The 16,536-nt window shown below is 35.3% G+C and overlaps 1 protein-coding gene across 3 annotated transcripts; it reads right to left on the minus strand.

Annotated features, from left to right (window-relative positions):
• Window positions 1-7,034: 7,034 nt before the first annotated feature.
• On the minus strand, window positions 7,035-16,536 carry LOC123551456 (uncharacterized). 3 transcript variants are annotated; one of them, XM_045340405.2, is made up of 3 exons: window positions 16,409-16,536; window positions 11,437-11,726; window positions 7,035-8,583 (listed from the first exon to the last, which is right to left on the minus strand). In XM_045340405.2, the coding sequence occupies exons 2-3, from the start codon at window positions 11,699-11,701 to the stop codon at window positions 7,733-7,735; spliced, it is 1,116 nt and encodes a 371-aa protein (XP_045196340.2). In that variant the 5' UTR covers window positions 11,702-11,726; window positions 16,409-16,536; the 3' UTR covers window positions 7,035-7,732. The 3 variants fall into 3 exon arrangements, with proteins under 3 accessions (XP_045196340.2, XP_045196339.2, XP_045196341.2); XM_045340404.2 differs by lacking the exon at window positions 16,409-16,536 and adding an exon at window positions 16,262-16,389; XM_045340406.2 differs by lacking the exon at window positions 16,409-16,536 and adding an exon at window positions 14,324-14,355.

The raw sequence follows: 16,536 nt of genomic DNA on the forward strand, positions 1-16,536 counted from the left end.
CTTGTTTCTTCTTACAGCTGCAAGACGTACGGTTACATGTTGATGTAGAATGTTAGAATAAATATAGAGAGCCATTACTTAAGTTAGCATAACATTAAATTGTGCCCCAGGAGACTTTGGGGGTGGGGGCACTTAGATTTGCTCTTGTCTGTTCGAATTTGTGTCAGGCCTATCTCAAAAGATATTTGACTTAGAGTCATTAAACATCACAGGATTGTTATTCAGCATAATTTTTGTTGAGCCCTCTTGCGGCTGCAAAGACATAATTGTCCAAACTGCAGTTCGGTGTATGTGCGTCCATCCGTCCGGATTAGTTTGTCCGGACCATAACTTTGACATGCATGGAGCAATCTTGTGTATATTTGGCATGAATGTTAACCTCAGTCAGACGGAGTGTCATGCGCAAACCCAAGGTTCCTGTCTCAAAGGTCAAGGTCAGATATTGCCCGGTCCATAACTTTAACTTGCATGGAGCAATCTTGTGTATATTTGGCATGAATGTTGACCTCAGTGAGACAGAGTGACATGCCCAAACCCCAGGTTCCTATCCCAAAGGTCAAGGTCACAATTGGAGGTCAAAGGTCATGTCAGATCTCATCTGGTCCATAACTTTGACGTTCATTGAGGAATCTTGTTTATATTTGGCATGAATGTTTAACTCAAAGAGACTGACTCTATCCCAAAGGTCAAGGTAACAGTAATGGGTAAAAGTGTTGCCTGTGGGCATCTAGTTTATTATGAGGTTGTATTCCACACAGCCAGAACAGTTATGGCCCACGACTGCATATGACAAGGGGGTGGGGCACTGGTGTCGTGTGGACACGCATCTAGTTGATCACATGGGAAACACCTGAGAAGATTTCTAGAATTCATGAAAAGGAAGGGAAAAGAACCTTATACTTATTAGTCCCCTGCTGGTTGAAAAACAGTTTCAGGGACTATAGGATTCAGCTTTTCCATTCATCATTACGTCTGTCAGTTTGCACTTTGTGTCCAATCCATAACTATCAAGAGATTTTTAGGTTGACTGTACAAAGTATATGTAGAGCTATCCTACTTGACTTGGTGTCTGTGTCCACTTGACCCAAAGCCTTCAAACTTGGTAGCATAATTGGGTTTTTAAAGAGATGATCCCAATTGTTTAGGGGTCAGTAGACCAAAGTCACAGGGGCCTGAACCTTGAAAATTTCTGCTCAATAACTTGAGATCCACTTGACCTAGAACCTTCAAATGTGATGGCATGATTGGGCTTATAAATTACCATATTTTCCCCAAGTGTTGCGACACCCTTTAAGGTGTGATACCCTCAAAATTTGCAAAAGTAATTATTTTTCTCATACTTAACATTTGGGACAGAAAAGTTCTTTGATATTTTTCTGTTCCTGTAAGTTTGGAGAGTATGTAAAGCAATTGTTTTACCAACAAAAAAAAATTGAGAAATACCAAAGGAAATATAATTATATTCATGTTATAATGCACTAGTTAAACTTTACACACACAAAAACACTGTAATTATGTCCCCATCCCCGTCCCCCACTGTTGGAGACATATTGTTTTTGCCCTGTCTGTCTGTCCGTCATTTGACCTAGAACCTTAAAACTTCATAGGGTGGCAGGGCTTATGGAGTAGACGACCCCTATTGTTTTTGGGTCACTCCATCAAAGGTCAAGGTCACAGGGACCTGAACATGGAAAACCATTTCCGATCAATAACATGAGAACCACTTGACCCAGAAAGTTGAAACTTCATGGGATGATTGGACATGCAGAGTAGATGACCCCTATTGATTTTGGGGTCACTCTATTAAAGGTCAAGGACACAGGGGCTGAACATAGAAAACTCTTTCCAATCAGTAACTTGAGAACCACTTAACCCAGACTGTTGAAACTTAAAGAGGATGATTGGGCATGCAGAGTGGATGACCCGTACTGGTTTTTGGGTCACTCGATCAAAGGTCAAGGTCACAGGGGCCTGAACATGGTAAACCGTTTCCAGTTCATTTATAACTCAAGAACCACTAGGCACAGAATGTTTAAACTTGGTGGGATGATTGGACATGCCAAGTAGATGATCCCTATTGCAGCCAACCATCAGCGTCTCTTTGACTTTGGCTCCTGTCCCTAATTGATTTCTTGCCTATTTGACTATGCATTGGGGGAGACATGCGCTTTTCTACAAAAGCATCTTCTAGTTTTAACCAATAATTTGGTTGATCATGAAATGATATCAGTCTGTCAATTCCATATATGTCAAAATCTTAAATTTATTGCAAAACAGTTATACAAACAAATATTAATTTTAGTTTCAATCTTTAGTCACTGCATAATTTTTAATCTGCCCGGAGGATAAACTTCACAAGTTGCATGAAAAGAGCACAATAAACATGTCAAAATATTATATAAACAAACTTTTCTTAATTGAAAATTAAACATCCATTAATCCGCTCAAACTAGTGAAAGAAGTTGATGTTTAGATATTCTAATATTTCCTATTGTAGTGAAATTGAAATCCCATCCACTTTTTGTCAGAATACACACATTTTTGAAGGCCCAGATAATTTTGCTTCAGACACATGTAACCACTTTTACCTGTCGATCAAATTCTTTAACTTTAAAGGAAAAAACATAAACAGTGTCTTTGATCTTTGACATGAATGGGAGGCTGATGTGCTGAAGTATTGGTTTGTACTGTCTGCAGATGGTTTGAGATTAGGCACAGTTTAAAAAAAGATAAAGTTTACTTGGTAGTTTTAAAGGCACTAACATGATTCCTATGTGACAACAGCTTGTGGTTTATTTGTTTTTTGTATATTTTTTTTGCCTTTCTTATTATTGCAGGTAAAATCGATGTCCCGACATGTTTTTCTACAAATATTTTTTTAATTAAATCTTTGGACGGTAAAAAAATAATAAAATTGTGTACCAAAACTTGGGGTAAACACAGATGAATTTTTTGGTTTTTAGGGTCAGTATGTTAAATATAAAGGTCACAGGGGCCTGAAGCTTGAAAACAGTTTCCGCTTAATTACTTGAGAATCACTCTTCCAAGAACCTTCCAGCTTGATAGCATGATTGAGCTTTTGAAGTGGATGACCCTTACAGTTTTGCGGGTCAGTAGGTCAGAAGTCAAGGTCACAGGGTTTCTGCTCGATAACTTGAGAACCACTTAACCAAGAATCTTTCAGCTTGATAGTATGATTGGGCTTATAAAATAGATGATCCCTATTTTTGGGAAGATCAGTGGCTAAGGTCACGGACCTTAACGTTGAAAACTATTTCTGTACAGTAACTTGAGAACAACTTGACCTTGAACCTTCAAACTGGATAGCATGATTGGTCTTATGAAGTATGTGGCCCTTATTGTTTTTGGTGTCGAAGGTCAAGGTCACAGACCTGAACCTGGAAAACCATTTGTAGGTGACCCCAATTTTTTAAGGTCAGAGGTCATGGTCACAGGGACCTGAACATTGGAAACTATATGACTTGTTTGTTTGTTTCGAGTTTAATGCCATTTCCGACAGTATTTCAGTAATGTAATGGCTAGTAGTTAACCTAAGCAGTGGTCTTGGATTCTGTACCAGTACAAACCTGTTTTACACAAGTGCAAGTAACTGCAAACTTACCCACAAATCATCACAGAGAACAGACGCCCCGCCTGAGGATCAGACTCGCTATCTGCAGATCTGCACTGTCCTGACTTAGCTAAGCAGATGGGTTGTTCTTATACTTTAGAACCACTTGACCCGGAACATCCAATCTTGGGAGCATGATTTGGCTTCTGAAGTAAGTAGGAGGTAAGTAGGTCAAAGGTTGAGGGCCTGAACCTTGAAAACCATTTCAGCTCAACAACTTGAGAACACTTGACCCAGTGTATTTCAACATGATAGCAAAAATAGGCTTATTAAGTAGATGATCCCTATTATTGTGAGGGTGAGTAGGTCAAGGTCATAGTGATCATGAGATTGGAAATTTGACAACGCATCGTGGAGGGCATACGTGACTTACAAACAACTCTATGGATTTGCTTCAGTCTTAAAATAATATTCTTCATGATCACCCGCATCATATAGCACCAGGGCCATAACTGGTACCAATATTGCATGAATTATTCCCCCTTTTTACTTAGTTTTGGTGCACTTTTTGTGTATCTGGTATAATTGGATGGATTTGATTCAAACTTCTTCCACATCATCACCCACATATTACACAAGCATTTATGCGTAAGAACCAAGTCCTTAGGTCTAAGGTCAAGGTCACACTTAAAGGGCAAATACAAGGACTTTGTCCAGAGTATTTCTTCATGCATAGAGGGATTTTGATGTAACTTGGCAAAAATGTTCACCACTGTGAGGCACCCTTGTTTTTAGAATTACTTCCCTTTGTTGTTTCTATAAATAGCTTATATTGTAATTTTTTATGACCCCGAAGGGAGGCATATTAGTTTTCAACTGTCCATCCGTTCGTTAGTTCATTCGTTCGTCACAATGTTAACTTTTTGCATGAAGGCACTTTACTCGCGAACCACTGCACCCAGGACCTTCAAACTTCACATGCTGATAGTACTTATTGAGTACGCGACCCCTACTGACTGGGGTCAAAGGTCAAGGTCACAGGGGCCAATGTTAACTTTTTGCATGAAGGCACTTTACTCACGAACCACTGTACCCAGGACCTTCAAACTTCACATGCTGATAGTACTTATTGAGTACACGACCCCTACTGACTGGGGTCAAAGGTCAAGGTCACAGGGGCCAATGTTAACTTTTTGCATGAAGGCACTTTACTCGCGAACCACTGCACCCAGGACCTTCAAACTTCACATGTTGATAGTACTTGTTGAGTACACGACCCCTACTGACTCTGGGGTCAAAGGTCAAGGTCACAGGGGCCAATGTTAACTTTTTGCATGAAGGCACTTTATTCCCGAACCACTGCACGCAGGACCTTCAAATTTCACATGCTGATAGTACTTTTGAGTACATGACCCCTACTGACTTTGGAGTCAAAGGTCAAGTTCACAGGGGCCAATGTTAACTTTTTGCATGAAGGCACTTTACTCGCGAACCACTGCACCCAGGACCTTCAAACTTCACATGCTGATAGTACTTATTGAGTACACGACCCCTATTGACTTTGGGGTCACCAGGTCAAAGGTCAAGGCGCTGTGGGGGCATTTGTCACCATTAGTGACAGCTCTTTGTTTTATTTCTGGCTGTAGGGAAAAATTGAGACCATTTTTCTGTGGTACAAAAAATGCATGTTACATCCAATTTTTAGGTGTATTTTGACCTATCTCTACCTGGTAATGAGTTTAGTGTAGACTTGCATTATATAGAATTATTTTTTTTTGTAGGAATAACTTCTCTTTATTGTTACTATAAATAACTTGCATTATAACTTTTTTTATAATTGGCCAAAAAAATCCATATGCAAATACAGGTGCTAGTGTAAAGAAATTTCCTATGACAGGTGAATATTGTGACATTCTGGCACTCTTATTTTTCCTTACCAATTTAAAAATGGAATCACATTAAATCTATTAGCATTTGAAAGCATTCACCAATTACAGATTTCCAGACATTTTCAAACTTCATAATGTCTTCATGAATTATATGATATATATTTATGACTTGCGTACATTATTAGTATGTTGCCCTATTACTTGGAATATGTTGTATTGGCATGCAGTATGTTTTGTAAAATGTCCCTAGGCAGGTGACATTGGTAATTGTTACAAATTCTTGTTTTTTGATACACATTCACTCTTTCTCTGTTATTAGTCAGATTCCTGAGATTTGATTCGAACTTAAACTGTGTCTAACAACACCATCCACATCTGAGGCATTAATTACTCCAGTGATAGTTCTTGTTTCCTTAGATATGCCCTAGCTTTAAGGTCAAGGTCACACTTGGAGGTGGTCTGTTTCTTGTCCGGTCCATAACTCCATTTCATCAAGGAATTTTGAAATAACTCTGCACAAATGTTCCATATAATGAGTTGATGTGTCATGCGCAAGACCCAGATCCCAGAATCCAAGGTCAAGGTCACAATAAGAAGTTTTTTGTCTGGTCCATGACTCTGCAGTTCATCAAAGGATTTTAAAGTTACTTGGAATAAATGTTCCCCATAATGAGTTAATGTATCATATGCAAGATCCAGACCCCTAGCTCCAAGGTCAATGTCACCTTGGGTTGTTTTTTTTGGTCTGGTCTGTAACTTTTTTATGCATTGGTGTATATTTAAATAACTTGGCATAAAAATTCTCCATTAGAAGACATTGTGTCATGTGCAAAGGTCAAGGTCACAGGCACCCAAGTTAACTTTTTTTTATTTTTTGTACATGAAATTACCTCCCTTTTATATGATTAAGTACAATTCATGTGTTTCTATATCAGTTTTCCCACTAATTTAAAAATGAAATTATGTTTTAAGTAAGATGATTGGTATTGACAGATACAATAAGCTATTGACAATTGTAGAATGCAAACCCAGGCGCAAGTTATAACTTAATTAATGCTATATATAGGTAAATGCAGCATTACTATGGTTGCAATACATTAGGTTGATATGTAGTGCAACAACAGTAGAATTAAATTTTTCTAGACATTTTAGTACCATATAAGTGTAATGAATTCCATTTTTTTAATTACCTCCTTTTAACATGATAAAATATTTCATTATATTTGTATTTATTTTTCCTTACCAATTCAAAAATAAAATCACATTAAATCTTTAAAATAGCATTTGAAAGCATTCACCAATTAAAGATTCCAGAAATTTTCAACATGTTTTCAAACTTTATAAGTTATATATCACCCGAGTCCTGAATATGCCTCTCATACCTGGAATATGTCCATATATTCTAGGTATGAGAGAAGAGAAGCCAGTTTCCCCTTATAATGCTGAATGCCAAGCAAGGGAGCTACTGGTACAGTTTTTCACAATTTTGGTATGATGCAGCCAGGGTTTGAACCCAAGACCTCCCATACTTACATGTATTTATCATATCACATTTTTCTTTTTATTTCAAAAGCTTTTTCAAATCCAAATAAAAAGTTATTTATTCCTTTTGTATGTTTCTGAGGATTACTTTTTTGGTATACATGTATTTATTTCTTTATCAGCAGCTTTATTACCAATTTCACTTCCTATCTTTTTCTGTCCCACTTTCAAGGACCTGTTTTGCAACTGTTTCCAAGACATAAAAGCAGCAGACAATGGAGCACACACTTCAATATACATTAATTAGTGGCATTTCAAACAATAAAATGAAGGCAGTATTCATGATAACTTGATATAGCTTCTAACTTAATTCGATCTAACATTTAAATTGATTTGTATATATATCATAACCTGATTATAGTGATATTTATCTTCCTAAAAATGAAAATTCTTCTTAACCTTGGCGAAAAAAAAAACTAACATTATTACTGCCGTTACTCTAACGTCGTTACAACTGTAACACCAAAGTTTTTATTGATTAATTGTTGTTGTTGTTTTTTCACCACAGTATCTTGCATGCATGGAGAAAAAAATCCAGAACAAAACTTGAAGCTAGCAGGTTAAGATGTGTTACAACCATTATATACTGTTCAATGTCCTTACTGCTGCATGTCGGTTTGTTCTGTCAGTTTACTCGTAGCTGTTTCACCGGTTTTGTATGCATTCCCATAAGTGTACGACCGTTTTCACTAAAATATAATTCATATATCTTTTAACAAAATTATTTATTTTACTTCCATCTATTTCTAAACCTATTATCATCGTCATCGTCTTCATTTTTCGTCCTTTCAGCTTCCGACTTTTTCAACTGTGCTTCCTCTACAGCTTTTATTTGTATTCTTTCTAACTCCTCTTGTCTCCTAGCCTCTTCACGTTCTTTCATTGCTTTCAGTTCTCTAGCTTTTAATTCTTCTATTTCCCGGCAAAATTCTTTCACTTTATCGTCAATTCTTTTGTTATCTAGTGCATTCAGATCTTTTATGTTTTGTTTTCTTACAGTGTTTCTACTTGGTCCCCTGTCGACCAGATTTTCAACGTTTGAAATTTCCATCAGCCTCCTCCTTGACATTAAAACAGGTTTAACAGGTTCTTCACATATTAAATTCATTCCATCTGTCGCACCCACGTCACTATTACTGTCGCCGTTTTTGGTGTCTGGCAGTTTCGTCTTTATTTTTGAATATGCTTCTAGTTTTTTCTCCATTTCCTCTTTTTCTCTGAGTTTACCCAGAAAGCCAAAATTAGGCGCCACTAACTTTCCATTGACCTTTTTCCGCGCGTTATGAATTGCAGCGTCAGACGCGGGCAAGCATTTGACGTACCACTCCTCCGGAAATCGGTTGTTTTCTTTAAAACTACTTGAGCCGATATTTCTATACTTCCTGAGAGTCCTAGTGTTTCTTAATGTAGAAACTGAAGAATTAGGCGAATCACTTCGCTCAGAACTTTTTTCTTCTGCGTTTTCTTCGTTCTCTTGTTCAGCGCTTCTCCCAGTGTCTTTTGTTTGAGTGCGAGCCCACGCAGATTTAGCCCTTTGTCCTGTACCGGCGTTTGCTGTTCTTTTCCTCGATGAATGTCCAACTGTTAGTATAAAAATGAGATAATGTTTTAATACTTTTTCTATACTCATTTGAATGTTTACTATTGCATAAAACTGTACATTGAAATACAAACAGTAAAATAGCTACAGTACAAATCAATTTTGTCAATACTGAATATTTTGTTAATATATAGGCTACTCATCCTCAGTAAAAATACCAGGTTCTTTTATTTTTATCTTATTGTTAAGCCGTCTGAATCAAATCAAAGCATGACTGAAGAGTTTTCTTACGTCGATTTTTCGGGGGTTGGGAATAAGGTTTTGGGCGGGTGACAAGCTATTCCGAATGAAGAACTTTTATTTAATCCTGGGACTACTTTATGCTTCCGATTTTTGAGTCGGCTAAACGCTGTCAAGCGTTTGACGAGTCCTTGCTATCGCACGATTTCTCATTCTTAAATGGCCTCACAACACAGCGAAGTGATGTAGTTCCATTGGACTGTCTCTAATTTCAAAGAGTTCATTGATCGAATGAAGTTCATTTATGTCAATCCTATTTGCTATGACCAATATACGATGTAATCTGTCATATTTATGACTTGTAATTGTGCAATACTCGGAAAAAGCCACGAATTTTCTTCCGCGGTAACTTATTAAGTATAAACACGCATCATTTGAACGATTCTGCAGGATTTGGTAATACATTTGCGCATATGATTATGGTGACGAATTTTATGCCCTTTTGTCACAAAATAGCAAATATGATGTTCACAAATTCAAATAAAAACTACATACTAACTTATTAGCCAAATTATCTATTTGTTACCCTGTCCGTTTCAAAAAATAATATTTAAAATCATTGCGCAAATAACAAATTTATTGTGCTGTGCATTTTATGAATTGCGCAGACTTACAAAGCTTGCGTAACATCCAGCGAAAGACAAAATATAGTTCCAGAACATACTGCTAGTATTTTATTGAGTGGGTACCTCTGAAAGCATTGGAATGCCTCTTATCAAAGAGTTTATCACATCGATGAAATTAAATTATGACAGCTTCATTTTAAATGATCCGAATAAGATATGTGCAGTACGTTAATTCTTCCGTGAGACTTCGCGGATGAATCCTAACTACATTCTGGACACTTCTCGGCGGACACGCGTGATCTGTTTATAACAATGCTTCTACGACTTTGCGTGGGTCGAATTTTGCAGTCAGTAAACGGATAAATTATCGGAAGAAGAAACTCTTACTGGTTTGTTTAGTTACTACTGATATCAAAAATGATATTAATTCTTATTTTTCGAGAAATAAACAAATCGGCGAAACATTAAATTGTATTTTCATGTAGTTTTTGAAATCGAAAGTAGATCGTCTATGTTTGGCTGCTTTGACGAAACAAACAACTTTTTTATGAAAAGATTTAAATAAGAGGTAATTTAACCGTAAACTTCAATGTCAGATACTGCCAATTGCTGCTAAATGTCCGCTTATTGTTGAAACTGGAGATTTTGGCGGTGTAAAAGAAAGTGTATTCATATCCGGATATAATACTTTGGGTAAATATCGAGCTGTGTTATGAAATTTAAACATTAAAGTAACAGACATGATAGATATTATTGTAACAGAAATGATTCTAGAATTTATTTTTATAATACATACATAGAATCAATATCAGACTTATATTCTAGTGCTGAGGCATGACCCGAAAGTAAAACTATGAAGTGACAGTCATTCATACTTTGAATATTGTAATACTAAAAAGAATCTAGGTAATATTTAGAAATTGAAACATAAAATTTTCAGTTAGAAATCGCACCAAAGGCTGTATCAAGGGTCTACATTTTCAAAATTTCCTTGTGGTGATACCCCAAACCCTACTTACAGGAGGGGGTATCCTCCCACACCCTCTCCCCATATTGCCACTTTACAGTTTGATACATTTGCCCTTTTACCACCTGCCCCAATGCCCATTTCAAAATCTGACTGCAGTTCAAAGCGGGAAGGAACACCCCTCCCCACACCCACTCTGCTACCGACCACGTAAAAATGGCTCAAACATTTTTTCAGCCCAGTCTGGGCCTGTCTGTCTACATGAATCAAAACGGATAATTGAAAGTACATAGACTTGGGGACTACTGACATGGTTTTGAAGGGGTTAACAGGTCTGAAATAGAATAAATGATGGTTTTAACTAAAAAAGAACTGCATTTATTAATATTGGTTATCTTTTCCGAAATTGGTAGCTATAAAATTTCAATATATAAATTTTCATATTCAAATTTTATCACGTGCGAATATATACCAGCCGATAATTGCCTGTTTTGGTAATGCCGGAGGCAAATGTTTACTGGAAAAATATTTATAGTCATGGGCAGTATCTTAGTGTCACCTGTCAAATTGTAGTTTGTACTTTCAACATTTTTATTTTTGCGAACCACTCTTCAATTTTAGAGAAATATATTGGGTTTAAATACTTGTATAATGTCAATCAAAGTTTTACTAGGCATCGATTGAATGTCCATTTCATCTATTGTAACAAAATCTCTGTTCAGTTGGGGAAAAAAAACTAAAACCAAACTGAAACTGGTAGACTATACTACCAGTACATCAATCATTAGCCGACTCTCAGGCCCTTCAGGCCTTTGATTTTTTTAATTTGCCACCCAACCCCTTGCTGAGCGGAGACATCAAGAAATAGCATACACGTGGTTGTTTTACATACTTCTAAAACTATAAACATACCAAGTACGTTAATACTTAAATAATATCCCTGTAATAATCTTTAAACAAAATCTGTCACTTGTGTTTTTTTTTCCTTCTCATCTGAATTCCACTTACAATTCAAACAAAAAAGTTTTACAGTACAAAATAATAAAAATATAAAAATGTACCCGATGTATGAGGTCTTGGTGCGGCCGCTTTTTCTTCCTCGTTAGATGTTTGTAACGCCCTAAATTCTCTAATTTCCTGTCTCAGTTTGCCTATTTCTACTCCTCTTTGTAAATCGTGTTTATGCAGCTCCTTCTGCATGTCATCAATACGGAGATTAAGTTGATCACTGAGCTTTTCATTGTCAAAGTACACATCACTGTGATCCTGGCGCATCAGTCGTTCTAATTTCGTTCTCTGTTTTCCTCGTCCACCTTGCCCAAACATTATCTTTGATAACAAACGTGTTTACCTTTATAAATAAGAAAAACAGGCATGGGAAAAAACCATAAAATGTATCACAATTGTTTCCTACAGAAACTTTTACACTGCAATTAAATAAATTTGATATAGTATTTGGACTTTCAGACATGAGTTTCCGACACACCATTAACTCGGCTTTATGCATCTGGTTAAAACTTTTTATTTCATTCAGTTGCACCTAATGTCACTTTTATCTACAAATGAATCAAATTAGATACATACAAACTGCAAAAATGAAATACAGGCCCAGTTTGATAGAGAACCTGCGATTTCAATTATTGACTGGTAAACAACTACCTTAATATGAATGAGCACTTCTTTTTAAAAGTAAACGTCTATAAAGCCGTTCAACTAAGCAAATGTGGAGTATTTGCAGGTGAAATGCATTATTTAGGATATGTAAGTACTCGATAAGTAAGCTCTGCTACTTTATTATGTTTACTTGCTCGGGCAATTTTTCCTCCTACCTGTCAGTATATTCTCAGCTCTTCAAAATACGACTCAACTGTACAAATATTTCACAGTGAAAATATAATATATTTTCATGTGAAACATCTTAGCAATACTTTCTGATGCGTTTTAAATGGACATGTTTAATTTGATACAAACAGTTGTTTTAATAAAAGCCCCAACTTTTACTACCCTGGCAGTAAGTTTTGTAGGAGGAGCCTATCAAATAACAACGCTACTCTAGGCTGTCTGTTAGCTAAAAATAGCTCACTTTAATGATTCACAGGCAAATGTAAACAATGGTCAGTCGAAGAAGAAATTTGAACTAGTTTACATGTTTTGATGGTTAAAAACTATTATTATCCATATTGTGCATCCATATCAGTATCAATCCTATGAAAAATTGAGTCAAGACTAGCATTCCTGATTTTTAATCTTGTTTATGTAAATTTAACAATGAAACTCAAAATCAAACATTCATTTAACTGAAATTCTGTCATTGCTGGCTGGTCCATTAATTGAGATAACCTAGCAATAAATGTAGAAATAACAAACTATTTAACTGCTTCTTACTGCGCGACTAACACTTGCTATGGACTAAACAAATAATGCTTCGTAGTGGTCACTGAATCACGTCTATTTTACAATTGTTCCCATAAATTAAAGCACTTTTTAACTTTCGAAAAAAAAATCTACACCGTTAGGTGTGCCCCTTTATTAATGACAAAGGACAATAATAGCTTCCTCTGCCTCCGACAAGCAGTCATGGTAGAACGTCCACCGTCTATATAAATCATAAATAATTTAATGAATATTACACAATATGAATAGTTTTGTTATTACTTAAAAAAAAAAATAAGTAGAAGTAAATGTCTTATGTTTAAAGAGGTCATTTTTTAACCTTGAAGGGTATTGCATAGCTTGAAAGTATTTTTGTTTGTTTTCGTTTTACAGGTAAGAGCCAACTTACGACATTTATTTATTTAAACATTTGTACTTTGTGACATTTATCATTTGCATTTTGCGACATTTTTTATATATATTCAAATATACATACTTTGTGCATTAATTTGTTTTCTGAAATATCTGTTATTTGCGACATTTATTTATTTAATTTGGGACATTAAACTTTTCTATTCAAATATACATACTTTGTAAATATATGTATTTTGTACATTCATTCTGAAATATCTGTTATTTGCGACATTTTTTTAATGATTCAAATAATTATATGTATTTTGTGGCATTTATTCAGTATAAAATTTAACTTAAAAAACGTATAAGTATTTAGTATGTTTACTAAATTCCATCCAAAATAACTTAAAGTAATTTCTAAAACATTCCTTTGAATAAAACAGTCCTATTATATTAAGTCCACCAGCTAATCAAAGTAGCGATTGCAAATAAATTATCAAAACTTCAATCTTTCAGTGTCTTTTTAAACAAGAAGTTCCATATTATTGTCTTAAGAATTGGTTTATAAATATTTCAGATTAGATAGATTTTTAAATCAACCAGAAACAAATTATCACGATCGCTCACTATGATACCGCTGCGTTTTTAAAGATAAAACTTAGTCTCCAAAAGCAAACGATTCAAATATGATGATGATGATGCTGATGATGATGATGATGACGATTAATACTTCTTATGTATTTTATTATTTCTGATAAGACACAAAAAAACACTAAAAAATGAACATGATATAACAGAAATTCTAGTTAAAATGCAACAACTAGCACTCAAGATAATACGATGGAGGTAAGTCTTGTAAAATAATGATGGTGATAATAATGATTAAAATGTTTGTACATAATAATAACAGAAGATGTACAGTAATAATAATGAATTATTATCATCATTATTATTATCATTAAATCTGAACAGAAAAATATCTAAAGATAAGTATGATTTATATTCATACTAAAAACAATAACGATATGCACACAATAAAATGATAATATCATCATCATCATCATCATTATTATTATTATTATATTTAAAATGACGTAAGGTTTTTTCCAATAATAATCACTGTAAACCATGTGTTCTTATATAAAAAATGTCAGCTTTAAATCAACAATAAAATCCTAAATTAAAGCATCTATGATCTAACGATCAGAAAACACGACTAACCAACAATAGTTCCAAGATGGTTAAGTTAGATATTGGTAGGGACACAATCCTCCCTAGATGGGCTGGTAGATACTGAACTAGTCATTTGTTTTATATTGAATACACTTCAATACACTCATTGATTTGTGACAATATTCGAATGATACCTAAATGGCCATTAGTTGATTCCATTTATAATAGTTGTGATATTTACCTAATACAGCTATAATGTGCGTTACAAATTAAATCCATTTTGTGGAGATCGTTTTTCATGTGATTTATGTTTTAGTATTTGCGAAATATAGGAAAGGGATCATTTGCTACAGACTAGTCCAGAATTTATTAATGGTCCGTAAATACTGTAAATTGTCTGAAAATATCAAATGACTTCATTAATATCGATTAATTTGAGAAGAATGGTGTGATCGCGCATTGTTGCCATCGCTGCTTTGTAAAAACGGCGTTGCTTTAAATTGCATAAATTCATTGATCCATAATTTATTCCTAAAACAGGGACTCTGGGACACATTTTTTCATATTCTAGCATTTAACTGCTGTTCTTGTAATTTTCGGGGACGTTGAAACAGGAGAAGAAACGTGTGTTAACAGAGATTCTCGAGCTCACGCGCTGTTAAAACACCCTTTTATATAATTATGCGCGTTTCGTGGTAAAACGTAAACGCACAACGGCCCCGTGCGATTCAAAAGGAAATGACATCAACGTGACAAAACAGCGCTTTTCATGGAAATTTAATGACGTCGATTGACAATGTTTCCCCCCTTTTTTTACGCGTTTTATTCTAGAATAGCGTTAGTGCATGTTCATTTCGTGTTATAACATCTTCAGAATCCCTCGTGATACGTTGGTACCATCGCCCTACCGGGCGCCTTACCACCCTATCACACGGGCTATCATAAAGATGTGAACGAATGATGTCTCGTTCTGTGATGAGATTTTCAGTATAATAATTATATCATTTTGTCTACTGTCGTTGGCGCAAACTGGTTTATGTTTAGTTTTGATATGTTTTGGTAACGTAGTATATTCTACATGAATGTACATGTATTGAAATGACACTAGTTTATAGCTTACATGTCGGGCAACTTGGACATAATTTAGTTTTTACAATTAAGGAAATTAAAAGATACAAAATCTGTTGCCATATACCTGGTCCACGAATTTTATGGGTGACACTTGTCATTTCAATTAACATTCTAAGCTTTCCATACATAGTTCATAAAAATCCTTAGCCTACATCCCCTTCCCCGCCACCTCCCTTTTCATTGATGGGGGAGCGAAAATATTATGACCTGGTCTCAGATACCGGTCTAATTGTGAATACCCGCAAACTAGAGGTCTTCCGTGGTTCCCTGGTCGTCTCGGGACTCTGAAGAGCCTCTAGTGGATGAGAATGTAGATGGACGGAAGTTGATAACAATTCGAATGATATGAAATAACATGAAATTTTTGTTTCATATACCGGTTTCAACTACCTTTTACATATATATTCACTTTAAGTGAGATATAATGATTCTGAAAGTGAAAATTGCGGTTTTCAGGAAAGAAAAAAACTTCAGTTGCGTCGGCTTACATGAATGAAATTTCATATATGTATATAAAATATAAACAGCCGTTTAACATAAGATAGTGTTAAACATTTTACTATGAAACAGATATAAGAATGGTGGAGAAACATTGCGCCCTTCAATAAATAGTAACAGTGAATGAAATTGCACAAACTATAAGCATGTGTAGCGCTGCTTCTGTAACTAACGTCAGTGAGACGAGTTTTTACTGCGGACTTTCCATTGGGAATTGACTAAAACACAAGCCTGTAGCGAAGAATTTTAATCAAATTACTGTAATTTTTAAAAAGCCGTTTAGAACTCGTAAAATAGGTTCCCATTTACATGTATTATCATAACAACACAGGTAAGAACAAATGTAATTTTTCTTACCCTTGACAAAATCACACCGGCCTAAACAATTGAAAATAATATCCAAAAATCATTTATAAAGTTAGATAAACGTACGGTTTGTGAATAAATATAATTTCCTGTTTCAAATAGTAATATTGACAAAAAGCACACACAGTTAATACGCACCATGCATTTTCCGTGTCATTCTGGTAAAGTGGGGTCTTCTATTTCACAGTCTTGATTGAAACAATAATCTACACTGTATATGCTCCTGTCACCAGATGACAGCTCATTCAAAACTAGGGACACGTGCC

Source organism: Mercenaria mercenaria, chromosome 4 (genome assembly GCF_021730395.1).
Source record: "Mercenaria mercenaria strain notata chromosome 4, MADL_Memer_1, whole genome shotgun sequence".
NCBI lineage: Eukaryota > Metazoa > Mollusca > Bivalvia > Venerida > Veneridae > Mercenaria > Mercenaria mercenaria.